At 49.5% G+C, this 27060-nt stretch overlaps 1 protein-coding gene across 1 annotated transcript in view; it reads left to right on the top strand.

The window, feature by feature from the left end:
• The window catches only part of wdr27 (WD repeat domain 27), a 274954-nt gene that overhangs the window by 111707 nt on the left and 136187 nt on the right, over positions 1-27060 (top strand). Inside the window, exons 18-19 of the mRNA XM_071409311.1 lie at positions 17219-17340; positions 22057-22193. Coding sequence (XP_071265412.1) covers positions 17219-17340; positions 22057-22193 — 259 coding nt within the window. The remainder of the gene's footprint in view (positions 1-17218; positions 17341-22056; positions 22194-27060) is intronic.

The raw sequence follows: 27060 nt of genomic DNA, 5'->3' as shown, positions 1-27060 counted from the left end.
GCTGTTAGACTGGCTCCGCTAGAGGACAGTTCTGTAGGCCAGAGCTCGGTTAGGTGCTGTTAGGCTGGCTCCACTAGAGGACAGTTCTGTAGGCCAGGGCTCGGTTAGGTGCTGTTAGACTGGCTCCACTAGAGGACAGTTCAGTAGGCCAGGGCTCGGTTAGGTGCTGTTAGACCATCTCTACTAGAGGACAGTTCTTTAGGCCAGGGCTCGGTTAGGTGCTGTTAGACTGGCTCCGCTAGAGGACAGTTATGTAGGCCAGAGCTCGGTTAGGTGCTGTTAGACTGGCTCCACTAGAGGACAGTTCAGTAGGCCAGGGCTCGGTTAGGTGCTGTTAGACCATCTCTACTAGAGGACAGTTCTGTAGGCCAGAGCTCGGTTAGGTGCTGTTGGACCATCTCTACTAGAGGACAGTTCTGTAGGCCAGGGCTCGGTTAGGTGCTGTTAGACCATCTCTACTAGAGGACAGTTCTGTAGGCCAGAGCTCGGTTAGGTGCTGTTAGACCATCTCTACTAGAGGACAGTTCAGTAGGCCAGGGCTCGGTTAGGTGCTGTTAGACTGGCTCCACTAGAGGACAGTTCTGTAGGCCAGGGCTCGGTTAGGTGCTGTTAGACTGGCTCCACTAGAGGACAGTTCTGTAGGCCAGGGCTCGGTTAGGTGCTGTTAGACTGGCTCCACTAGAGGACAGTTCTGTAGGCCAGGGCTTGGTTAGGTGCTGTTAGACCATTTCTACTAGAGGACATTTCTGTAGGCCAGGGCTCGGTTAGGTGCTGTTAGACTGGCTCCACTAGAGGACAGTTCTGTAGGCCAGGGCTTGGTTAGGTGCTGTTAGACCATCTCTACTAGAGGACAGTTCTGTAGGCCAGGGCTCGGTTAGGTGCTGTTAGACTGGCTCCACTAGAGGACAGTTCTGTAGGCCAGGGCTCGGTTAGGTGCTGTTAGACTGGCTCCACTAGAGGACAGTTCTGTAGGCCAGGGCTCGGTTAGGTGCTGTTAGACTGGCTCCACTAGAGGACAGTTCTGTAGGCCAGGGCTTGGTTAGGTGCTGTTAGAGCATTTCTACTAGAGGACAGTTCTGTAGGCCAGGGCTCGGTTAGGTGCTGTTAGACCATCTCTACTGGAGGACAGTTCTGTAGGCCAGGGCTCGGTTAGGTGCTGTTAGACCTGCTCCACTAGAGGACAGTTCTGTAGGCCAGGGCTTGGTTAGGTGCTGTTAGACCATCTCTACTAGAGGACAGTTCTGTAGGCCAGGGCTCGGTTAGGTGCTGTTAGACTGGCTCCACTAGAGGACAGTTCTGTAGGCCAGGGCTCGGTTAGGTTCTGTTAGACTGGCTCCACTAGAGGACAGTTCAGTAGGCCAGGGCTTGGTTAGGTGCTGTTAGAGCATTTCTACTAGAGGACAGTTCTGTAGGCCAGGGCTCGGTTAGGTGCTGTTAGACCATCTCTACTGGAGGACAGTTCTGTAGGCCAGGGCTCGGTTAGGTGCTGTTAGACTGGCTCCACTAGAGGACAGTTATGTAGGCCAGGGCTTGGTTAGGTGCTGTTAGACCATCTCTACTAGAGGACAGTTCTGTAGGCCAGGGCTCGGTTAGGTGCTGTTAGACCATTTCTACTAGAGGACAGTTCTGTAGGCCAGAGCTCGGTTAGGTGCTGTTAGACCATCTCTACTAGAGGACAGTTCAGTAGGCCAGGGCTCGGTTAGGTGCTGTTAGACCATCTCTACTAGAGGACAGTTCAGTAGGCCAGAGCTCGGTTAGGTGCTGTTAGACCATCTCTACTAGAGGACAGTTCAGTAGGCCAGGGCTCGGTTAGGTGCTGTTAGACCATCTCTACTAGAGGACAGTTCAGTAGGCCAGGGCTCGGTTAGGTGCTGTTAGGCTGGCTCCACTAGAGGACAGTTCAGTAGGCCAGGGCTCGGTTAGGTGCTGTTAGACTGGCTCCGCTAGAGGACAGTTCTGTAGGCCAGGGCTCGGTTAGGTGCTGTTAACCTGGCTCCACTAGAGGACAGTTCTGTAGGTCAGGGCTCAGTTAGGTGCTGTTAGACCATTTCCACTAGAGGACAGTTCAGTAGGCCAGGGCTCGGTTAGGTGCTGTTAGACCATTTCCACTAGAGGACAGTTCAGTAGGCCAGGGCTCGGTTAGGTGCTGTTAGACTGGCTCCACTAGAGGACAGTTCTGTAGGCCAGGGCTCGGTTATGTGCTGTTAGACCATTTCCACTAGAGGACAGTTCTGTAGGCCAGGGCTCGGTTAGGTGCTGTTAGACCATCTCTACTAGAGGACAGTTCTTTAGGCCAGGGCTTGGTTAGGTGCTGTTAGACCATTTCTACTAGAGGACAGTTCTGTAGGCCAGGGCTCGGTTAGGTGCTGTTAGACTGGCTCCACTAGAGGACAGTTCTGTAGGCCAGGGCTCGGTTAGGTGCTGTTAGACTGGCTCCACTAGAGGACAGTTCTGTAGGCCAGGGCTCGGTTAGGTGCTGTTAGACTGGCTCCACTAGAGGACAGTTCTGTAGGCCAGGGCTCGGTTAGGTGCTGTTAGACTGGCTCCACTAGAGGACAGTTCTGTAGGCCAGGGCTTGGTTAGGTGCTGTTAGACCATTTCTACTAGAGGACATTTCTGTAGGCCAGGGCTCGGTTAGGTGCTGTTAGACTGGCTCCACTAGAGGACAGTTCTGTAGGCCAGGGCTTGGTTAGGTGCTGTTAGACCATCTCTACTAGAGGACAGTTCTGTAGGCCAGGGCTCGGTTAGGTGCTGTTAGACTGGCTCCACTAGAGGACAGTTCTGTAGGCCAGGGCTCGGTTAGGTGCTGTTAGACTGGCTCCACTAGAGGACAGTTCTGTAGGCCAGGGCTTGGTTAGGTGCTGTTAGAGCATTTCTACTAGAGGACAGTTCTGTAGGCCAGGGCTCGGTTAGGTGCTGTTAGACCATCTCTACTGGAGGACAGTTCTGTAGGCCAGGGCTCGGTTAGGTGCTGTTTGACCTGCTCCACTAGAGGACAGTTCTGTAGGCCAGGGCTTGGTTAGGTGCTGTTAGACCATCTCTACTAGAGGACAGTTCTGTAGGCCAGGGCTCGGTTAGGTGCTGTTAGACTGGCTCCACTAGAGGACAGTTCTGTAGGCCAGGGCTCGGTTAGGTGCTGTTAGACTGGCTCCACTAGAGGACAGTTCTGTAGGCCAGGGCTTGGTTAGGTGCTGTTAGAGCATTTCTACTAGAGGACAGTTCTGTAGGCCAGGGCTCGGTTAGGTGCTGTTAGAGCATTTCTACTAGAGGACAGTTCTGTAGGCCAGGGCTCGGTTAGGTGCTGTTAGACCATTTCTACTAGAGGACAGTTCTGTAGGCCAGAGCTCGGTTAGGTGCTGTTAGACCATCTCTACTAGAGGACAGTTCAGTAGGCCAGGGCTCGGTTAGGTGCTGTTAGACCATCTCTACTAGAGGACAGTTCAGTAGGCCAGAGCTCGGTTAGGTGCTGTTAGACCATCTCTACTAGAGGACAGTTCAGTAGGCCAGGGCTCGGTTAGGTGCTGTTAGACCATCTCTACTAGAGGACAGTTCAGTAGGCCAGGGCTCGGTTAGGTGCTGTTAGACCATCTCTACTAGAGGACAGTTCAGTAGGCCAGGGCTCGGTTAGGTGCTGTTAGGCTGGCTCCACTAGAGGACAGTTCAGTAGGCCAGGGCTCGGTAAAGGTGCTGTTAGACTGGCTCCGCTAGAGGACAGTTCTGTAGGCCAGAGCTCGGTTAGGTGCTGTTAGGCTGGCTCCACTAGAGGACAGTTCTGTAGGCCAGGGCTCGGTTAGGTGCTGTTAGACCATCTCTACTAGAGGACAGTTATGTAGGCCAGGGCTCGGTTAGGTGCTGTTAGACTGGCTCCACTAGAGGACAGTTCAGTAGGCCAGGGCTCGGTTAGGTGCTGTTAGACCATCTCTACTAGAGGACAGTTCTGTAGGCCAGGGCTCGGTTAGGTGCTGTTAGACTGGCTCCGCTAGAGGACAGTTATGTAGGCCAGAGCTCGGTTAGGTGCTGTTAGACTGGCTCCACTAGAGGACAGTTCAGTAGGCCAGGGCTCGGTTAGGTGCTGTTAGACCATCTCTACTAGAGGACAGTTCTGTAGGCCAGAGCTCGGTTAGGTGCTGTTGGACCATCTCTACTAGAGGACAGTTCAGTAGGCCAGGGCTCGGTTAGGTGCTGTTAGACTGGCTCCACTAGAGGACAGTTCTGTAGGCCAGGGCTCGGTTAGGTGCTGTTAGACTGGCTCCACTAGAGGACAGTTCTGTAGGCCAGGGCTCGGTTAGGTGCTGTTAGACTGGCTCCACTAGAGGACAGTTCTGTAGGCCAGGGCTTGGTTAGGTGCTGTTAGACCATTTCTACTAGAGGACATTTCTGTAGGCCAGGGCTCGGTTAGGTGCTGTTAGACTGGCTCCACTAGAGGACAGTTCTGTAGGCCAGGGCTTGGTTAGGTGCTGTTAGACCATCTGTAGGCCAGAGCTCGGTTAGGTGCTGTTAGGCTGGCTCCACTAGAGGACAGTTCTGTAGGCCAGGGCTCGGTTAGGTGCTGTTAGACCATCTCTACTAGAGGACAGTTATGTAGGCCAGGGCTCGGTTAGGTGCTGTTAGACCATTTCCACTAGAGGACAGTTCAGTAGGCCAGGGCTCGGTTAGGTGCTGTTAGACTGGCTCCACTAGAGGACAGTTCTGTAGGCCAGGGCTCGGTTATGTGCTGTTAGACCATTTCCACTAGAGGACAGTTCTGTAGGCCAGGGCTCGGTTAGGTGCTGTTAGACCATCTCTACTAGAGGACAGTTCTTTAGGCCAGGGCTTGGTTAGGTGCTGTTAGACCATCTCTACTAGAGGACAGTTCAGTAGGCCAGAGCTCGGTTAGGTGCTGTTAGACCATCTCTACTAGAGGACAGTTCAGTAGGCCAGGGCTCGGTTAGGTGCTGTTAGACCATCTCTACTAGAGGACAGTTCAGTAGGCCAGGGCTCGGTTAGGTGCTGTTAGGCTGGCTCCACTAGAGGACAGTTCAGTAGGCCAGGGCTCGGTTAGGTGCTGTTAGACTGGCTCCGCTAGAGGACAGTTCTGTAGGCCAGGGCTCGGTTAGGTGCTGTTAACCTGGCTCCACTAGAGGACAGTTCTGTAGGTCAGGGCTCAGTTAGGTGCTGTTAGACCATTTCCACTAGAGGACAGTTCAGTAGGCCAGGGCTCGGTTAGGTGCTGTTAGACCATTTCCACTAGAGGACAGTTCAGTAGGCCAGGGCTCGGTTAGGTGCTGTTAGACTGGCTCCACTAGAGGACAGTTCTGTAGGCCAGGGCTCGGTTATGTGCTGTTAGACCATTTCCACTAGAGGACAGTTCTGTAGGCCAGGGCTCGGTTAGGTGCTGTTAGACCATCTCTACTAGAGGACAGTTCTTTAGGCCAGGGCTTGGTTAGGTGCTGTTAGACCATTTCTACTAGAGGACAGTTCTGTAGGCCAGGGCTCGGTTAGGTGCTGTTAGACTGGCTCCACTAGAGGACAGTTCTGTAGGCCAGGGTTCGGTTAGGTGCTGTTAGACTGGCTCCACTAGAGGACAGTTCTGTAGGCCAGGGCTCGGTTAGGTGCTGTTAGACTGGCTCCACTAGAGGACAGTTCTGTAGGCCAGGGCTCGGTTAGGTGCTGTTAGACTGGCTCCACTAGAGGACAGTTCTGTAGGCCAGGGCTTGGTTAGGTGCTGTTAGACCATTTCTACTAGAGGACATTTCTGTAGGCCAGGGCTCGGTTAGGTGCTGTTAGACTGGCTCCACTAGAGGACAGTTCTGTAGGCCAGGGCTTGGTTAGGTGCTGTTAGACCATCTCTACTAGAGGACAGTTCTGTAGGCCAGGGCTCGGTTAGGTGCTGTTAGACTGGCTCCACTAGAGGACAGTTCTGTAGGCCAGGGCTCGGTTAGGTGCTGTTAGACTGGCTCCACTAGAGGACAGTTCTGTAGGCCAGGGCTTGGTTAGGTGCTGTTAGAGCATTTCTACTAGAGGACAGTTCTGTAGGCCAGGGCTCGGTTAGGTGCTGTTAGACCATCTCTACTGGAGGACAGTTCTGTAGGCCAGGGCTCGGTTAGGTGCTGTTTGACCTGCTCCACTAGAGGACAGTTCTGTAGGCCAGGGCTTGGTTAGGTGCTGTTAGACCATCTCTACTAGAGGACAGTTCTGTAGGCCAGGGCTCGGTTAGGTGCTGTTAGACTGGCTCCACTAGAGGACAGTTCTGTAGGCCAGGGCTCGGTTAGGTGCTGTTAGACTGGCTCCACTAGAGGACAGTTCTGTAGGCCAGGGCTTGGTTAGGTGCTGTTAGAGCATTTCTACTAGAGGACAGTTCTGTAGGCCAGGGCTCGGTTAGGTGCTGTTAGAGCATTTCTACTAGAGGACAGTTCTGTAGGCCAGGGCTCGGTTAGGTGCTGTTAGACCATTTCTACTAGAGGACAGTTCTGTAGGCCAGAGCTCGGTTAGGTGCTGTTAGACCATCTCTACTAGAGGACAGTTCAGTAGGCCAGGGCTCGGTTAGGTGCTGTTAGACCATCTCTACTAGAGGACAGTTCAGTAGGCCAGAGCTCGGTTAGGTGCTGTTAGACCATCTCTACTAGAGGACAGTTCAGTAGGCCAGGGCTCGGTTAGGTGCTGTTAGACCATCTCTACTAGAGGACAGTTCAGTAGGCCAGGGCTCGGTTAGGTGCTGTTAGACCATCTCTACTAGAGGACAGTTCAGTAGGCCAGGGCTCGGTTAGGTGCTGTTAGGCTGGCTCCACTAGAGGACAGTTCAGTAGGCCAGGGCTCGGTTAGGTGCTGTTAGACTGGCTCCGCTAGAGGACAGTTCTGTAGGCCAGAGCTCGGTTAGGTGCTGTTAGGCTGGCTCCACTAGAGGACAGTTCTGTAGGCCAGGGCTCGGTTAGGTGCTGTTAGACCATCTCTACTAGAGGACAGTTATGTAGGCCAGGGCTCGGTTAGGTGCTGTTAGACTGGCTCCACTAGAGGACAGTTCAGTAGGCCAGGGCTCGGTTAGGTGCTGTTAGACCATCTCTACTAGAGGACAGTTCTGTAGGCCAGGGCTCGGTTAGGTGCTGTTAGACTGGCTCCGCTAGAGGACAGTTATGTAGGCCAGAGCTCGGTTAGGTGCTGTTAGACTGGCTCCACTAGAGGACAGTTCAGTAGGCCAGGGCTCGGTTAGGTGCTGTTAGACCATCTCTACTAGAGGACAGTTCTGTAGGCCAGAGCTCGGTTAGGTGCTGTTGGACCATCTCTACTAGAGGACAGTTCAGTAGGCCAGGGCTCGGTTAGGTGCTGTTAGACTGGCTCCACTAGAGGACAGTTCTGTAGGCCAGGGCTCGGTTAGGTGCTGTTAGACTGGCTCCACTAGAGGACAGTTCTGTAGGCCAGGGCTCGGTTAGGTGCTGTTAGACTGGCTCCACTAGAGGACAGTTCTGTAGGCCAGGGCTTGGTTAGGTGCTGTTAGACCATTTCTACTAGAGGACATTTCTGTAGGCCAGGGCTCGGTTAGGTGCTGTTAGACCATCTGTAGGCCAGAGCTCGGTTAGGTGCTGTTAGGCTGGCTCCACTAGAGGACAGTTCTGTAGGCCAGGGCTTGGTTAGGTGCTGTTAGACCATCTGTAGGCCAGAGCTCGGTTAGGTGCTGTTAGGCTGGCTCCACTAGAGGACAGTTCTGTAGGCCAGGGCTCGGTTAGGTGCTGTTAGACCATCTCTACTAGAGGACAGTTATGTAGGCCAGGGCTCGGTTAGGTGCTGTTAGACCATTTCCACTAGAGGACAGTTCAGTAGGCCAGGGCTCGGTTAGGTGCTGTTAGACTGGCTCCACTAGAGGACAGTTCTGTAGGCCAGGGCTCGGTTATGTGCTGTTAGACCATTTCCACTAGAGGACAGTTCTGTAGGCCAGGGCTCGGTTAGGTGCTGTTAGACCATCTCTACTAGAGGACAGTTCTTTAGGCCAGGGCTTGGTTAGGTGCTGTTAGACCATTTCTACTAGAGGACAGTTCTGTAGGCCAGGGCTCGGTTAGGTGCTGTTAGACTGGCTCCACTAGAGGACAGTTCTGTAGGCCAGGGCTCGGTTAGGTGCTGTTAGACTGGCTCCACTAGAGGACAGTTCTGTAGGCCAGGGCTCGGTTAGGTGCTGTTAGACTGGCTCCACTAGAGGACAGTTCTGTAGGCCAGGGCTCGGTTAGGTGCTGTTAGACTGGCTCCACTAGAGGACAGTTCTGTAGGCCAGGGCTTGGTTAGGTGCTGTTAGACCATTTCTACTAGAGGACATTTCTGTAGGCCAGGGCTCGGTTAGGTGCTGTTAGACTGGCTCCACTAGAGGACAGTTCTGTAGGCCAGGGCTTGGTTAGGTGCTGTTAGACCATCTCTACTAGAGGACAGTTCTGTAGGCCAGGGCTCGGTTAGGTGCTGTTAGACTGGCTCCACTAGAGGACAGTTCTGTAGGCCAGGGCTCGGTTAGGTGCTGTTAGACTGGCTCCACTAGAGGACAGTTCTGTAGGCCAGGGCTTGGTTAGGTGCTGTTAGAGCATTTCTACTAGAGGACAGTTCTGTAGGCCAGGGCTCGGTTAGGTGCTGTTAGACCATCTCTACTGGAGGACAGTTCTGTAGGCCAGGGCTCGGTTAGGTGCTGTTTGACCTGCTCCACTAGAGGACAGTTCTGTAGGCCAGGGCTTGGTTAGGTGCTGTTAGACCATCTCTACTAGAGGACAGTTCTGTAGGCCAGGGCTTGGTTAGGTGCTGTTAGACTGGCTCCACTAGAGGACAGTTCTGTAGGCCAGGGCTCGGTTAGGTGCTGTTAGACTGGCTCCACTAGAGGACAGTTCTGTAGGCCAGGGCTTGGTTAGGTGCTGTTAGAGCATTTCTACTAGAGGACAGTTCTGTAGGCCAGGGCTCGGTTAGGTGCTGTTAGAGCATTTCTACTAGAGGACAGTTCTGTAGGCCAGGGCTCGGTTAGGTGCTGTTAGACCATTTCTACTAGAGGACAGTTCTGTAGGCCAGAGCTCGGTTAGGTGCTGTTAGACCATCTCTACTAGAGGACAGTTCAGTAGGCCAGGGCTCGGTTAGGTGCTGTTAGACCATCTCTACTAGAGGACAGTTCAGTAGGCCAGAGCTCGGTTAGGTGCTGTTAGACCATCTCTACTAGAGGACAGTTCAGTAGGCCAGGGCTCGGTTAGGTGCTGTTAGACCATCTCTACTAGAGGACAGTTCAGTAGGCCAGGGCTCGGTTAGGTGCTGTTAGACCATCTCTACTAGAGGACAGTTCAGTAGGCCAGGGCTCGGTTAGGTGCTGTTAGGCTGGCTCCACTAGAGGACAGTTCAGTAGGCCAGGGCTCGGTTAGGTGCTGTTAGACTGGCTCCGCTAGAGGACAGTTCTGTAGGCCAGAGCTCGGTTAGGTGCTGTTAGGCTGGCTCCACTAGAGGACAGTTCTGTAGGCCAGGGCTCGGTTAGGTGCTGTTAGACCATCTCTACTAGAGGACAGTTATGTAGGCCAGGGCTCGGTTAGGTGCTGTTAGACTGGCTCCACTAGAGGACAGTTCAGTAGGCCAGGGCTCGGTTAGGTGCTGTTAGACCATCTCTACTAGAGGACAGTTCTGTAGGCCAGGGCTCGGTTAGGTCCTGTTAGACTGGCTCCGCTAGAGGACAGTTATGTAGGCCAGAGCTCGGTTAGGTGCTGTTAGACTGGCTCCACTAGAGGACAGTTCAGTAGGCCAGGGCTCGGTTAGGTGCTGTTAGACCATCTCTACTAGAGGACAGTTCTGTAGGCCAGAGCTCGGTTAGGTGCTGTTGGACCATCTCTACTAGAGGACAGTTCAGTAGGCCAGGGCTCGGTTAGGTGCTGTTAGACTGGCTCCACTAGAGGACAGTTCTGTAGGCCAGGGCTCGGTTAGGTGCTGTTAGACTGGCTCCACTAGAGGACAGTTCTGTAGGCCAGGGCTTGGTTAGGTGCTGTTAGACCATTTCTACTAGAGGACATTTCTGTAGGCCAGGGCTCGGTTAGGTGCTGTTAGACTGGCTCCACTAGAGGACAGTTCTGTAGGCCAGGGCTTGGTTAGGTGCTGTTAGACCATCTCTACTAGAGGACAGTTCTGTAGGCCAGGGCTCGGTTAGGTGCTGTTAGACTGGCTCCACTAGAGGACAGTTCTGTAGGCCAGGGCTCGGTTAGGTGCTGTTAGACTGGCTCCACTAGAGGACAGTTCTGTAGGCCAGGGCTTGGTTAGGTGCTGTTAGAGCATTTCTACTAGAGGACAGTTCTGTAGGCCAGGGCTCGGTTAGGTGCTGTTAGACCATCTCTACTGGAGGACAGTTCTGTAGGCCAGGGCTCGGTTAGGTGCTGTTTGACCTGCTCCACTAGAGGACAGTTCTGTAGGCCAGGGCTTGGTTAGGTGCTGTTAGACCATCTCTACTAGAGGACAGTTCTGTAGGCCAGGGCTCGGTTAGGTGCTGTTAGACTGGCTCCACTAGAGGACAGTTCTGTAGGCCAGGGCTCGGTTAGGTGCTGTTAGACTGGCTCCACTAGAGGACAGTTCTGTAGGCCAGGGCTTGGTTAGGTGCTGTTAGAGCATTTCTACTAGAGGACAGTTCTGTAGGCCAGGGCTCGGTTAGGTGCTGTTAGACCATCTCTACTGGAGGACAGTTCTGTAGGCCAGGGCTCGGTTAGGTGCTGTTAGACTGGCTCCACTAGAGGACAGTTCTGTAGGCCAGGGCTTGGTTAGGTGCTGTTAGACCATCTCTACTAGAGGACAGTTCTGTAGGCCAGGGCTCGGTTAGGTGCTGTTAGACCATTTCTACTAGAGGACAGTTCTGTAGGCCAGAGCTCGGTTAGGTGCTGTTAGACCATCTCTACTAGAGGACAGTTCAGTAGGCCAGGGCTCGGTTAGGTGCTGTTAGACCATCTCTACTAGAGGACAGTTCAGTAGGCCAGAGCTCGGTTAGGTGCTGTTAGACCATCTCTACTAGAGGACAGTTCAGTAGGCCAGGGCTCGGTTAGGTGCTCTTAGACCATCTCTACTAGAGGACAGTTCAGTAGGCCAGGGCTCGGTTAGGTGCTGTTAGACCATCTCTACTAGAGGACAGTTCAGTAGGCCAGGGCTCGGTTAGGTGCTGTTAGGCTGGCTCCACTAGAGGACAGTTCAGTAGGCCAGGGCTCGGTTAGGTGCTGTTAGACTGGCTCCGCTAGAGGACAGTTCTGTAGGCCAGAGCTCGGTTAGGTGCTGTTAGGCTGGCTCCACTAGAGGACAGTTCTGTAGGCCAGGGCTCGGTTAGGTGCTGTTAGACCATCTCTACTAGAGGACAGTTATGTAGGCCAGGGCTCGGTTAGGTGCTGTTAGACTGGCTCCACTAGAGGACAGTTCAGTAGGCCAGGGCTCGGTTAGGTGCTGTTAGACCATCTCTACTAGAGGACAGTTCTGTAGGCCAGGGCTCGGTTAGGTGCTGTTAGACTGGCTCCACTAGAGGACAGTTCTGTAGGCCAGGGCTCGGTTAGGTGCTGTTAGACTGGCTCCACTAGAGGACAGTTCTGTAGGCCAGGGCTTGGTTAGGTGCTGTTAGAGCATTTCTACTAGAGGACAGTTCTGTAGGCCAGGGCTCGGTTAGGTGCTGTTAGACTGGCTCCACTAGAGGACAGTTCTGTAGGCCAGGGCTCGGTTAGGTGCTGTTAGACTGGCTCCACTAGAGGACAGTTCTGTAGGCCAGGGCTTGGTTAGGTGCTGTTAGAGCATTTCTACTAGAGGACAGTTCTGTAGGCCAGGGCTCGGTTAGGTGCTGTTAGACCATCTCTACTGGAGGACAGTTCTGTAGGCCAGGGCTCGGTTAGGTGCTGTTAGACTGGCTCCACTAGAGGACAGTTCTGTAGGCCAGGGCTTGGTTAGGTGCTGTTAGACCATCTCTACTAGAGGACAGTTCTGTAGGCCAGGGCTCGGTTAGGTGCTGTTAGACCATTTCTACTAGAGGACAGTTCTGTAGGCCAGAGCTCGGTTAGGTGCTGTTAGACCATCTCTACTAGAGGACAGTTCAGTAGGCCAGGGCTCGGTTAGGTGCTGTTAGGCTGGCTCCACTAGAGGACAGTTCAGTAGGCCAGGGCTCGGTTAGGTGCTGTTAGACTGGCTCCGCTAGAGGACAGTTCTGTAGGCCAGAGCTCGGTTAGGTGCTGTTAGGCTGGCTCCACTAGAGGACAGTTCTGTAGGCCAGGGCTCGGTTAGGTGCTGTTAGACCATCTCTACTAGAGGACAGTTCTGTAGGCCAGGGCTCGGTTAGGTGCTGTTAGACCATTTCTACTAGAGGACAGTTCTGTAGGCCAGAGCTCGGTTAGGTGCTGTTAGACCATCTCTACTAGAGGACAGTTCAGTAGGCCAGGGCTCGGTTAGGTGCTGTTAGACCATCTCTACTAGAGGACAGTTCAGTAGGCCAGAGCTCGGTTAGGTGCTGTTAGACCATCTCTACTAGAGGACAGTTCAGTAGGCCAGGGCTCGGTTAGGTGCTCTTAGACCATCTCTACTAGAGGACAGTTCAGTAGGCCAGGGCTCGGTTAGGTGCTGTTAGACCATCTCTACTAGAGGACAGTTCAGTAGGCCAGGGCTCGGTTAGGTGCTGTTAGGCTGGCTCCACTAGAGGACAGTTCAGTAGGCCAGGGCTCGGTTAGGTGCTGTTAGACTGGCTCCGCTAGAGGACAGTTCTGTAGGCCAGAGCTCGGTTAGGTGCTGTTAGGCTGGCTCCACTAGAGGACAGTTCTGTAGGCCAGGGCTCGGTTAGGTGCTGTTAGACCATCTCTACTAGAGGACAGTTATGTAGGCCAGGGCTCGGTTAGGTGCTGTTAGACTGGCTCCACTAGAGGACAGTTCAGTAGGCCAGGGCTCGGTTAGGTGCTGTTAGACCATCTCTACTAGAGGACAGTTCTGTAGGCCAGGGCTCGGTTAGGTGCTGTTAGACTGGCTCCACTAGAGGACAGTTCTGTAGGCCAGGGCTCGGTTAGGTGCTGTTAGACTGGCTCCACTAGAGGACAGTTCTGTAGGCCAGGGCTTGGTTAGGTGCTGTTAGAGCATTTCTACTAGAGGACAGTTCTGTAGGCCAGGGCTCGGTTAGGTGCTGTTAGACTGGCTCCACTAGAGGACAGTTCTGTAGGCCAGGGCTCGGTTAGGTGCTGTTAGACTGGCTCCACTAGAGGACAGTTCTGTAGGCCAGGGCTTGGTTAGGTGCTGTTAGAGCATTTCTACTAGAGGACAGTTCTGTAGGCCAGGGCTCGGTTAGGTGCTGTTAGACCATCTCTACTGGAGGACAGTTCTGTAGGCCAGGGCTCGGTTAGGTGCTGTTAGACTGGCTCCACTAGAGGACAGTTCTGTAGGCCAGGGCTTGGTTAGGTGCTGTTAGACCATCTCTACTAGAGGACAGTTCTGTAGGCCAGGGCTCGGTTAGGTGCTGTTAGACCATTTCTACTAGAGGACAGTTCTGTAGGCCAGAGCTCGGTTAGGTGCTGTTAGACCATCTCTACTAGAGGACAGTTCAGTAGGCCAGGGCTCGGTTAGGTGCTGTTAGACCATCTCTACTAGAGGACAGTTCAGTAGGCCAGAGCTCGGTTAGGTGCTGTTAGACCATCTCTACTAGAGGACAGTTCAGTAGGCCAGGGCTCGGTTAGGTGCTGTTAGACCATCTCTACTAGAGGACAGTTCAGTAGGCCAGGGCTCGGTTAGGTGCTGTTAGACCATCTCTACTAGAGGACAGTTCAGTAGGCCAGGGCTCGGTTAGGTGCTGTTAGGCTGGCTCCACTAGAGGACAGTTCAGTAGGCCAGGGCTCGGTTAGGTGCTGTTAGACTGGCTCCGCTAGAGGACAGTTCTGTAGGCCAGAGCTCGGTTAGGTGCTGTTAGGCTGGCTCCACTAGAGGACAGTTCTGTAGGCCAGGGCTCGGTTAGGTGCTGTTAGACCATCTCTACTAGAGGACAGTTATGTAGGCCAGGGCTCGGTTAGGTGCTGTTAGACTGGCTCCGCTAGAGGACAGTTATGTAGGCCAGAGCTCGGTTAGGTGCTGTTAGACTGGCTCCACTAGAGGACAGTTCAGTAGGCTAGGGCTCGGTTAGGTGCTGTTAGACCATCTCTACTAGAGGACAGTTCTGTAGGCCAGAGCTCGGTTAGGTGCTGTTGGACCATCTCTACTAGAGGACAGTTCTGTAGGCCAGGGCTCGGTTAGGTGCTGTTAGACCATCTCTACTAGAGGACAGTTCTGTAGGCCAGAGCTCGGTTAGGTGCTGTTAGACCATCTCTACTAGAGGACAGTTCAGTAGGCCAGGGCTCGGTTAGGTGCTGTTAGACTGGCTCCACTAGAGGACAGTTCTGTAGGCCAGGGCTCGGTTAGGTGCTGTTAGACTGGCTCCACTAGAGGACAGTTCTGTAGGCCAGGGCTCAGTTAGGTGCTGTTAGACCATTTCCACTAGAGGACAGTTCAGTAGGCCAGGGCTCGGTTAGGTGCTGTTAGACCATTTCCACTAGAGGACAGTTCAGTAGGCCAGGGCTCGGTTAGGTGCTGTTAGACTGGCTCCACTAGAGGACAGTTCTGTAGGCCAGGGCTCGGTTATGTGCTGTTAGACCATTTCCACTAGAGGACAGTTCTGTAGGCCAGGGCTCGGTTAGGTGCTGTTAGACCATCTCTACTAGAGGACAGTTCTTTAGGCCAGGGCTTGGTTAGGTGCTGTTAGACCATTTCTACTAGAGGACAGTTCTGTAGGCCAGGGCTCGGTTAGGTGCTGTTAGACTGGCTCCACTAGAGGACAGTTCTGTATGCCAGGGCTCGGTTAGGTGCTGTTAGACTGGCTCCACTAGAGGACAGTTCTGTAGGCCAGGGCTCGGTTAGGTGCTGTTAGACTGGCTCCACTAGAGGACAGTTCTGTAGGCCAGGGCTCGGTTAGGTGCTGTTAGACTGGCTCCACTAGAGGACAGTTCTGTAGGCCAGGGCTTGGTTAGGTGCTGTTAGAGCATTTCTACTAGAGGACAGTTCTGTAGGCCAGGGCTCGGTTAGGTGCTGTTAGACCATCTCTACTGGAGGACAGTTCTGTAGGCCAGGGCTCGGTTAGGTGCTGTTAGACCTGCTCCACTAGAGGACAGTTCTGTAGGCCAGGGCTTGGTTAGGTGCTGTTAGACCATCTCTACTAGAGGACAGTTCTGTAGGCCAGGGCTCGGTTAGGTGCTGTTAGACTGGCTCCACTAGAGGACAGTTCTGTAGGCCAGGGCTCGGTTAGGTGCTGTTAGACTGGCTCCACTAGAGGACAGTTCTGTAGGCCAGGGCTTGGTTAGGTGCTGTTAGAGCATTTCTACTAGAGGACAGTTCTGTAGGCCAGGGCTCGGTTAGGTGCTGTTAGACCATCTCTACTGGAGGACAGTTCTGTAGGCCAGGGCTCGGTTAGGTGCTGTTAGACTGGCTCCACTAGAGGACAGTTCTGTAGGCCAGGGCATGGTTAGGTGCTGTTAGACCATCTCTACTAGAGGACAGTTCTGTAGGCCAGGGCTCGGTTAGGTGCTGTTAGACCATCTCTACTAGAGGACAGTTCTGTAGGCCAGAGCTCGGTTAGGTGCTGTTAGACCATCTCTACTAGAGGACAGTTCAGTAGGCCAGGGCTCGGTTAGGTGCTGTTAGACCATCTCTACTAGAGGACAGTTCAGTAGGCCAGGGCTCGGTTAGGTGCTGTTAGGCTGGCTCCACTAGAGGACAGTTCAGTAGGCCAGGGCTCGGTTAGGTGCTGTTAGACTGGCTCCGCTAGAGGACAGTTCTGTAGGCCAGAGCTCGGTTAGGTGCTGTTAGGCTGGCTCCACTAGAGGACAGTTCTGTAGGCCAGGGCTCGGTTAGGTGCTGTTAGACCATCTCTACTAGAGGACAGTTATGTAGGCCAGGGCTCGGTTAGGTGCTGTTAGACTGGCTCCACTAGAGGACAGTTCAGTAGGCCAGGGCTCGGTTAGGTGCTGTTAGACCATCTCTACTAGAGGACAGTTCTGTAGGCCAGGGCTCGGTTAGGTGCTGTTAGACTGGCTCCGCTAGAGGACAGTTATGTAGGCCAGAGCTCGGTTAGGTGCTGTTAGACTGGCTCCACTAGAGGACAGTTCATTAGGCCAGGGCTCGGTTAGGTGCTGTTAGACCATCTCTACTAGAGGACAGTTCTGTAGGCCAGAGCTCGGTTAGGTGCTGTTGGACCATCTCTACTAGAGGACAGTTCTGTAGGCCAGGGCTCAGTTAGGTGCTGTTAGACCATCTCTACTAGAGGACAGTTCTGTAGGCCAGAGCTCGGTTAGGTGCTGTTAGACCATCTCTACTAGAGGACAGTTCAGTAGGCCAGGGCTCGGTTAGGTGCTGTTAGACCATCTCTACTAGAGGACAGTTCAGTAGGCCAGGGCTCGGTTAGGTGCTGTTAGACCATCTCTACTAGAGGACAGTTATGTAGGCCAGGGCTCGGTTAGGTGCTGTTAGACTGGCTCCACTAGAGGACAGTTCAGTAGGCCAGGGCTCGGTTAGGTGCTGTTAGACCATCTCTACTAGAGGACAGTTATGTAGGCCAGGGCTCGGTTAGGTGCTGTTAGACTGGCTCCACTAGAGGACAGTTCTGTCTGCCAGGGCTTGGTTAGGTGCTGTTAGACTGGCTCCACTAGAGGGCAGAGGGTCATTATAATAGTTCTCTCCTGTGCCTGAGACCAAAGACATGACATTGTTCCAAGAGCAGTGGATGTATGAAAGTATATGTCAGTGTCTGTGGGGATGTTGTTGTAACCCTCACTCTGTTTAGCTGTCTAGTACTCAGGTTTCAGATTCACTACTGTGGTCTTAATTAATACCCTTTTCATAATACTAAGCCAAGCCGGCCGTAATATAGTTTCTGGAACTTTGCTGGAAAAGACAATAGCTGCGTCCAAAATGGCACCATATTCCTTATGTAGGGTACTACTTTTGTCTGTGTCGTTATGAAGCTCTGGCCAAGGGTAGGGGACTAGGGAATAGGGTGCCATTTGAGAACCTATCAGAGCCAGTACATGGCATTACAGCATGGGTTAGCACAATGAAAATGTATGTGTGTCTTTCGGAGGGGTAGGGTTAAAGATGAAGTCAAATTTCGGTTGGACTTTGTGTACATTTGACAAATGAAGTGATCTTCATCTTAAAAGGGTACCAGGTTTACTCACTACTGCTGTTTCATCAACTCCAGGCTGACTCAGCACAACTCTGGATGTGTTTGCAGGTCATGACAAGGCAGTGAGCAGTGTGGCCTGGAGTCACAGCAGACAGTGGTGGCTGAGTGCCTCAGAAGACAGGACCCTCCGCATCTGGCCCACTGGAAGTCCTGAGCCTGCCGTTACCATGGTAAACACTCAGCATACATACAGAAGACACAATTAATCCCCAAATGTGTTGTACACATAATGTACAAAACATTAGGAACCTCTGCTCTTTCCATGACATATACAGACCAGGTGAATCCAGGTGAAAGCTATGATCCCTTATTGATGTCACTTGTGAAATCCTCTTCAATCAGTGTAGATGAAGGGGAGGAGACAGGTTAAATAAGGATGTTTAAGCCTTGAGATATGTCAAATCAAATTGTATTAGTCACATGTGCCGAATACGACCTTACAGTGAAAGCCCCTAACCAACAATGCAGTTTCCAAAAAATATGGATAAGAATAAGAGATAAAAGTAACAAGTAATTAAAGAGCAGCAGTAAAATAACAATAGCGAGAATATATACAGGGGGGTACCGATACAGAGTCAATGTGCGGGGGCACCGGTTAGTTGAGGTAGTATGTACATGTAGTGTATGTGTGCCATTCATAGGGTGAATGGGCAAGACAAAACATTTAAAGTGTCTTTGAACGTGGTACGGTAGTTGGTGCCAGGCGCACCGGTATGTGTCAAGAACTGCAACGCTGCTAGTTGTTTCATGCTCAACAGTTTCCTGTGTGTATCAAGAAGGGTTCACCACCCAAAGGACATCCAGCCCACTTGACACAACTGCGGGAAGCATTTAAGTCAACATGGACCAGCATCCCTGTGGAACGCTTTCGACCCTTTGTAGAGTCCATGCCCCGACAAATTAAGGCTGTTCTGAGAGCAAAAGTGTTGTACACTCAGTGTATATAATGTAACAAAATAGTTCTATCATCATGGCATAGTAACTTTCCATCTCAGGTTTTTCCAGTGTCCATGATGTGACAAGCCTCATGGAATAGTAAAAACCTAGTTAATGAGGTTGATGACATACTGTGTCTCTTGGCCCGGCGTTGTGTGATGTTGTTAGAGGGAACATCTGCACAGAACTCTGCTCGTCTGTCTATCTGTTTGTCTGTTGGCTGTGAGCATGTGCAGATCCTCTTCACTCCTTAACTGGACACACTCTCTCCTAGAAGTCCCAGAACATTTGACTCAAATCAAAGTTTATTGGCCGTGTGAATTGCTTATAATACTGTATATGTCTTTCCTTTATATCCCCATGCTTTTCAGGGTGGGGATCAGTTCCATTTCAATTCCGTCTCAATTCAATTCCAATTTTCCCGAAGACTGCTTTAATAGTTTTGATAGAAGCTTCTGACAATTGGAGACAGGGCAACAGAGTTTGTTTGTCTCCAGAGCGGTTTAGAGCGCATTGTGACGTTTCATTTTGGCAGCATATTCTGATTCTTTTTCAAAGCAGTTTTCTCCCCTCAGCTGCTGCTAACCATCCCAGCATCTCTCTTCTAAATGAGGAGATCCTAGACTTGGCAGGAACTCTTTCAGTTTGTCTATTTGTCGTGAACTGAAGCAGTTTAAGCAAGCATCTTGGCATCAACAAAGACATGTAATTCGGGGAGGGAAACTATGCAGGGTGAAGAATTATTGCACATGGCTTTGCACAATGAAGTTGATAAGATGTCTGTGTAATGAAGATCCACTATCTATCAGGCATTGGAATTGGTTCAGGGAAAAGAACTGTGAAAGACATTGATCTCTGGTGTTCTGTAACAGAACCATTATTTTCAAATCTTGAGAACTGGTTAATAATGTTATTTTTTGTTCCAAAATTGTTCCTAATGTTTAGTATATAATTCTGTAAAGTTATAATGCTAGTAAAAGCCTAAACACATTCCAGTTCACATCATGTCATGATGTTCAGCGCTTCAAGCCAAGCCCCCTCCATGGCCACCCCTCTCTTGCTCTCTCCCCACCGGTGAAATTTCATTTGCGCCTCTTCTGACCAATCAAACATGTAAATAACTAGCTTAATTAAGTGTTCCATAGCAAGCTTCTCTTCTGTGCTAATGGGTCGAGTAAATTAATTAGCTATTTTGTAAAAAGCTATGTTGATTTCACATGTTAAAACAATACGAAAAATGACTATGAACCCTAACTTGGGTTCGAACTGGTTCAGCACTTTATTTTCAGGTTGGAACAAACTGTCATACATTCCGCATCACAGCTGGTGGTTTTCTGATTAGGGTTGCAAAATTCCAGAATCTTTCCCAGGTTTTTCAGGAATTTCTGTTACATTAGATAGGCTATATAACGTTGCAGCTCCTACAAGCCCTGGGGCTAAGCGCCTGATGAGGCATGACGGCCTTTAATCTCTTGGTTTGTCTTTTGGCACTGAAAAAAGCTTCACCCTTCCCCTCTCTTTCCCTCTATTCTCCTCTCTTTCCTTCGCTTCTCCTTTCTTCCCAACTCTTCTCTTCTCTGTCCTTTTCTTCTCCTTTCTTCCCCACTCTTCTCTTCTCTGTCCCTTTCTTCTCCTTTCTTTCCCTCTCTTCTTCTCTCTTCCCCTCTCTCTCTCTCTCTGTTAAAGAGTACCACATTATGCAGAGCCTGTTCCAGTGGTACCACACCCGGCTCCTAACATATGTCGACCAAGAAGACCACCTGCGTCTGTCTTTCCCACTGTCTCCTCTATCTATAAACCTCTTTACTTCTATACTGCCAAAATAAAAGCATCAAAGATATGAAAAGAGTGGCTTCAAAAAAGAGGACCACATAACTGCTCCACAACGAGAGCATAGCATGCTGACAAGGACACAGCCCCTCTCCCTCTGCTTCAATCCAAAGGATATTCTTTCATGAGTCTCTTTTTCCACATGGAAAATAGAAATTCCTGTGTCTTACTGACTTTGAGGCCAGGGAAAACTCCTCAAAGCGTTTTAAAGGGAGAAAGAGAGAGGGGGAAAGAGAGAGAGAGGGATTTATGAATGCAACCAACCCTATTATGAATGAAACCCATCTATTAAACCCATCTTTTTAACCCTTCTATTATACCCATCTATTAAACCCATCTATTAAAGGGTAAATCTATTTAATGCACATGTGGTATCAGGCCATGAAAGTAGAGGCTCATAGAGCAATAATTATATTCCAATAGTACATTTCAATGTTATTTGAGGCTATATACATTTTTAGGATAGGGGGCAGCATTCAGAATTTTGGATGAAAAGCGTGCCCAAAGAAAACTGCCTGCTACTCAGGCCCAGAAGCTAGGATATGCATATAATTATAGATTTGCATATAATTATAGGTAGATTTGGATAGAATACACTCTAAAGTTTCCAAAACTGTTAAAATAATGGCTGTGAATATAACAGAACTGATATGGCAGGCGAAAACCTGAGGAAAATCCATCCAGGAAGTGCCATTATTTTGAAATGGCTGTTTTTCCAATAAAGGTCTTTCCTCCATTTAAAGGGATAGGGCCCAGATTCCGTTCCCTATGGCTTCCACTAGCTGTGAACAGTCTTTAGACATTGTTTCAGGCTTTTAGTCTGAAAAATGAGGGAGAATGACCACATTGAGTGAGTGGATCCTGGGATGTCCCCAGAGCTCTTTGCTGCGCACGACTGAGAGCGCGCCTTTCTTGTTTTTCTGTTATATTGACGACGCTATTGTCCGGTTGAAATTTTATCGATTATTTAGGCTAACAACAACCTGAGGATTGATTATAAACATCGTTTGAGATGTTTCTACGAACTTTACAGATACTATTTGGAACTTTTGTCTGCCTCTTGTGACCGCATTTGAGCCATTGGATTACTGAACAAAACGCGCCAACAAAATTGAGGTTTTTGGATATAAAGAGGGACTTTATCGAACAAAACTAACATTTATTGTGTAACTGGGAGTCTTGTGAGTGCAACCATACGAAGATCATCAAAGGTAAGCGATTAATTTTATTGCTATTTCTGACTTTCGTGACTAATCTACTTGGCTGCTAACTGTTTGTAATGTTTTGTGTGCTGAGCCCTGTCCTCAGATAATCGCATGGTTTGTTTTCGTCGTCAAGCCTTTTTGAAATCTGACACGGTGTCACGATCTTCTTTGGGAGAAAGAGAGGAGGACCAAAACGCAGCGTGATGTGAATCCATTCTTCTATTTATTAAACGAAGAACACTTAAACAAACTATACAAACTAAACAAAATAACAAACGACCGTGACGCTAATGAAACCGAGTGCAGACATGCAACATCAACTAACATAGACAATCACCCACAACCCACAATGACAAAACAGGCTACCTAAATATGGTTCCCAATCAGAGACAACGACTAACACCTGCCTCTGATTGAGAACCATATCAGGCCAAACACAGAAACAGACAAACTAGACATACAACATAGAATTCCCACTCAGATCACACCCTGACCAAACAAAACATATAAACATACAAAGCAAACTATGGTCAGGGCGTGACACACGGCGGCTGGATTAACAACAAGTTAAGCTTTATTTTTATGTATTGCACTTGTGATTTCATGAAAGTTAAATATTTATAGTAATTTAATTAGAATTTGGTGCTCTGCAATTTCACCGGAAGTTGTGGAGATGGGACGCTAGCGTCCCACTGATCCATAAGAAGTTGAATAACTTCTCATAATAACCCTTATTAAACAGTCATCAAATGGTTGGCCCTCAGCTGAGACGGATGCCAGATAATTAAAGTTATTCATCAGGTAGTGATTGGTTTGGTTACACTTAACCAAACACACTTTTGGTAACATTCTGCAGATATGTTTCATAACTTGTTATAAACCATTTGTAAGCTTTTATAACTATTCTTCCTTCAGGGGGGTGATGAGAAGTTCTCCAAAACCATCCGGGGGGCTCAGTTCTACTACCTGGATAAGTTCCTGTTACTGGCATCTGGTCCCTCCCTACACCTCTACCTGTATCACCTGGACAACACACAGGACGACATTAAAAGGTAAGGATATGAAAGATAGAAAAGTATATAGATTGATAGATAGAAGTTGCCTCTGCTGACGTATGACCCCCCCTTACACCGGTATCTCTATAACCTGGCTGGATATCACACAGGATGACATTAAAAGGTAATGATAGGAACAATATTTTAATGATAGGAATCACATTTTAATTATATGAACAACACATACTCATCTGCCATTGGGCTTGCTGGTGGATAGGGCAACAAAAGGTTCCCAACTTCTGGCTGTCCTTGGTCATCTTCTCCACTGTGCCCCAGTTCTGCTGGTGTTGGAGCTCAGTCTCCATCGTTCTATTGTACATTTCAACCAAACATGTAACAAACATGTATAATAGCTCAGCTAGGAAGCACTAATCTTTGATTGCATCTGGGAGGAGGCTATTGGTACATGTTTGGATATCAACAGATTTTTATTTTATGTGTCATCCCAACAATTCATACTGAACAAAATATAAATGCAACATGTAAAGTGTTCCATAACATGTAAAGTGTTCCAGAAATGTTCCATAAGCAGAAAAAGCTTAGCTAGCTAGCTTTGTGCACAAATTTGTTTACATCCCTGATAGTGAGCATTTCTTCTTTGCCAAGAAAGTTAATCCACATGACAGGTCTGGCATATCAAGAAGATTAAACAGCATGATCATTACACAGGTGCACCTTGTGCTGGGGACAATAAAAGGCCACTCTAAAATGTGCAGTTTTGTCACACAACACAATGACACAGATGTCTGAAGTTTTGAGGGAGCGTGCAATTGGCATGCTGACTGCAGGAATGTCCACCAGAGCTGTTGGCAGAGAATTGAATGTTCATTTCTCTGCCATAAGCCGCCTCCAACATCATTTTAGAGAATTTGGCAGTATGTCCAACTGGCCTCACAACCACAGACCACATGTAACCACGCCAGTCCAGGACCTCAACATCTGGCTTCTTCACCTGTGGGATCGTCTGAGACCAGCCACCCAGACAGCTGATGAAACTGAGGAGTATTTCTGTCTGTAATAAAGCCCTTTTGTGCGGAAAAACTCATTCTGATTGGCTGGGCCTGGCTCCCAGTGGGTGGGCCTGGCTCCCGAGTCAATCAATCAATCAAATGTATTTTTACATCAGCCAATGTCACAAAGTGCTATACAGAAACCCAGCCTAAAATCCCAAACAGCAAGCACGGTGGCTAGGAAAAACTCCCTAGAAAGGCAGGAACCTATGTGGGTGGGCCTTTTCCCAGTCATGTGAAATCCATAGATTAGGGCCTAATTTACTTTTTTTCAATTGACTGATTTCCTTAAATGAACTGTAACTCAGTAAAATCATTTAAATTAGTTTACAGTCACATCACAGTCACATACTTACCTGCATTCCTGAAAATCACTTCTGAGAACACATTCTTAGGAGAGAGAGAGATGCATAGGGCAAAGGACAAGAGTTGGCTCTCTTCACTTCCTGTTTATGATCAAACCAACAAGTTTATATTCTACAGTATCATGTTAACATGTCCTGACTGGGGTATGGAATGCATGTGGGAAGATCACCAACGAGGAGATAGCCATGCCCAGCACGTTAGCCGAGAAACGCTATGCAAGGGGACATAACAACAATTATTGATTCCCATTCAAAATCCTATTTTCCCTAACCTTAACTCCTAACCCTAATTCTAACCCTAACCCTAATTCTAACCCTAAACCCTAAGCCTAAAATATACTTTTTCCTTGTGGCGACTGGCGAAATGACCCCACTTATCCGAATTTTCCTTGTTTTACTATCCTTGTGAGAACGTCTGGTCCACACAAGGGTATAAAAACTAAAACACACACACGCTGCATATGTTTTACTATCCTTTTGGGGACCTAAAATTGATTTCCATTCAAAATCCTATTTTCCCTAAGCTTAACCCTAACCTTAACCCCTAACACCTAACTGTTATTGTAATGATAACCCAAACCTAACCCCTAAGCCTAATATAACCTTTGTCCTTGTGGGGACTTTTGGGGATTTCCCACACCCACAAGGATAGTAATACAAGCACACACACACACACGCACACACGCACGCACGCACGCACGCACGCACGCACGCACGCACGCACGCACACACGCACGCACACACACACACACACACACACACACACACACACACACACACACACACACACACACCTGAGTCTCTCGCTCTACAGAGCATGCTACCTGTATTATAATTTCCTCCAGACTGAGTCTCTCTCTCTACAGAGCATGCTGCCTGTATTATAATTTCCTCCAGACTGAGTCTCGCTCTCTACAGAGCATGCTGCCTGTATTATAATTTCCTCCAGACTGAGTCTCTCTCTACAGAGCATGCTGCCTGTATTATAATTTCCTCCAGACTGAGTCTCTCTCTCTACAGAGCATGCTGCCTGTATTATAATTTCCTCCAGACTGAGTCGCTCTCTACAGAGCATGCTGCCTGTATTATAATTTCCTCCAGACTGAGTCTCTCTCTCTACAGAGCATGCTGCCTGTATTATAATTTCCTCCAGACTGAGTCTCTCTCTCTACAGAGCATGCTGCCTGTATTATAATTTCCTCCAGACTGAGTCTCTCTCTCTACAGAGCATGCTGCCTGTATTATAATTTCCTCCAGACTGAGTCTCTCTCTCTACAGAGCATGCTGCCTGTATTATAATTTCCTCCAGACTGAGTCTCTCGCTCTACAGAGCATGCTGCCTGTATTATAATTTCCTCCAGACTGAGTCTCGCTCTCTACAGAGCATGCTGCCTGTATTATAATTTCCTCCAGACTGAGTCTCTCTCTACAGAGCATGCTGCCTGTATTATAATTTCCTCCAGACTGAGTCTCTCTCTACAGAGCATGCTGCCTGTATTATAATTTCCTCCAGACTGAGTCTCTCTCTCTACAGAGCATGCTGCCTGTATTATAATTTCCTCCAGACTGAGTCGCTCTCTACAGAGCATGCTGCCTGTATTATAATTTCCTCCAGACTGAGTCTCTCGCTCTACAGAGCATGCTGCCTGTATTATAATTTCCTCCAGACTGAGTCGCTCTCTGCAGAGCATGCTGCCTGTATTATAATTTCCTCCAGACTGAGTCGCTCTCTACAGAGCATGCTGCCTGTATTATAATTTCCTCCAGACTGAGTCTCTCGCTCTACAGAGCATGCTGCCTGTATTATAATTTCCTCCAGACTGAGTCGCTCTCTACAGAGCATGCTGCCTGTATTATAATTTCCTCCAGACTGAGTCTCTCGCTCTACAGAGCATGCTGCCTGTATTATAATTTCCTCCAGACTGAGTCTCGCTCTCTACAGAGCATGCTGCCTGTATTATAATTTCCTCCAGACTGAGTCGCTCTCTACAGAGCATGCTGCCTGTATTATAATTTCCTCCAGACTGAGTCTCTCGCTCTACAGAGCATGCTGCCTGTATTATAATTTCCTCCAGACTGAGTCTCGCTCTCTACAGAGCATGCTGCCTGTATTATAATTTCCTCCAGACTGAGTCGCTCTCTACAGAGCATGCTGCCTGTATTATAATTTCCTCCAGACTGAGTCGCTCTCTACAGAGCATGCTGCCTGTATTATAATTTCCTCCAGACTGAGTCTCTCGCTCTACAGAGCATGCTGCCTGTATTATAATTTCCTCCAGACTGAGTCGCTCTCTGCAGAGCATGCTGCCTGTATTATAATTTCCTCCAGACTGAGTCGCTCTCTACAGAGCATGCTGCCTGTATTATAATTTCCTCCAGACTGAGTCTCTCGCTCTACAGAGCATGCTGCCTGTATTATAATTTCCTCCAGACTGAGTCGCTCTCTACAGAGCATGCTGCCTGTATTATAATTTCCTCCAGACTGAGTCTCTCGCTCTACAGAGCATGCTGCCTGTATTATAATTTCCTCCAGACTGAGTCTCGCTCTCTACAGAGCATGCTGCCTGTATTATAATTTCCTCCAGACTGAGTCGCTCTCTACAGAGCATGCTGCCTGTATTATAATTTCCTCCAGACTGAGTCTCTCTCTCTACAGAGCATGCTGCCTGTATTATAATTTCCTCCAGACTGAGTCGCTCTCTACAGAGCATGCTGCCTGTATTATAATTTCCTCCAGACTGAGTCTCTCGCTCTACAGAGCATGCTGCCTGTATTATAATTTCCTCCAGACTGAGTCGCTCTCTGCAGAGCATGCTGCCTGTATTATAATTTCCTCCAGACTGAGTCGCTCTCTACAGAGCATGCTGCCTGTATTATAATTTCCTCCAGACTGAGTCTCTCGCTCTACAGAGCATGCTGCCTGTATTATAATTTCCTCCAGACTGAGTCGCTCTCTACAGAGCATGCTGCCTGTATTATAATTTCCTCCAGACTGAGTCTCTCGCTCTACAGAGCATGCTGCCTGTATTATAATTTCCTCCAGACTGAGTCTCTCGCTCTACAGAGCATGCTGCCTGTATTATAATTTCCTCCAGACTGAGTCTCGCTCTCTACAGAGCATGCTGCCTGTATTATAATTTCCTCCAGACTGAGTCGCTCTCTACAGAGCATGCTGCCTGTATTATAATTTCCTCCAGACTGAGTCTCTCTCTCTACAGAGCATGCTGCCTGTATTATAATTTCCTCCAGACTGAGTCTCGCTCTCTACAGAGCATGCTGCCTGTATTATAATTTCCTCCAGACTGAGTCTCTCTCTCTACAGAGCATGCTGCCTGTATTATAATTTCCTCCAGACTGAGTCTCGCTCTCTACAGAGCATGCTGCCTGTATTATAATTTCCTCCAGACTGAGTCTCGCTCTCTACAGAACATGCTGCCTGTATTATAATTTCCTCCAGACTGAGTCTCTCTCTACAGAGCATGCTGCCTG

Source organism: Salvelinus alpinus, chromosome 7 (genome assembly GCF_045679555.1).
Source record: "Salvelinus alpinus chromosome 7, SLU_Salpinus.1, whole genome shotgun sequence".
Lineage (NCBI taxonomy): Eukaryota > Metazoa > Chordata > Actinopteri > Salmoniformes > Salmonidae > Salvelinus > Salvelinus alpinus.
This window is presented reverse-complemented; position numbering and strand designations above follow the sequence as displayed.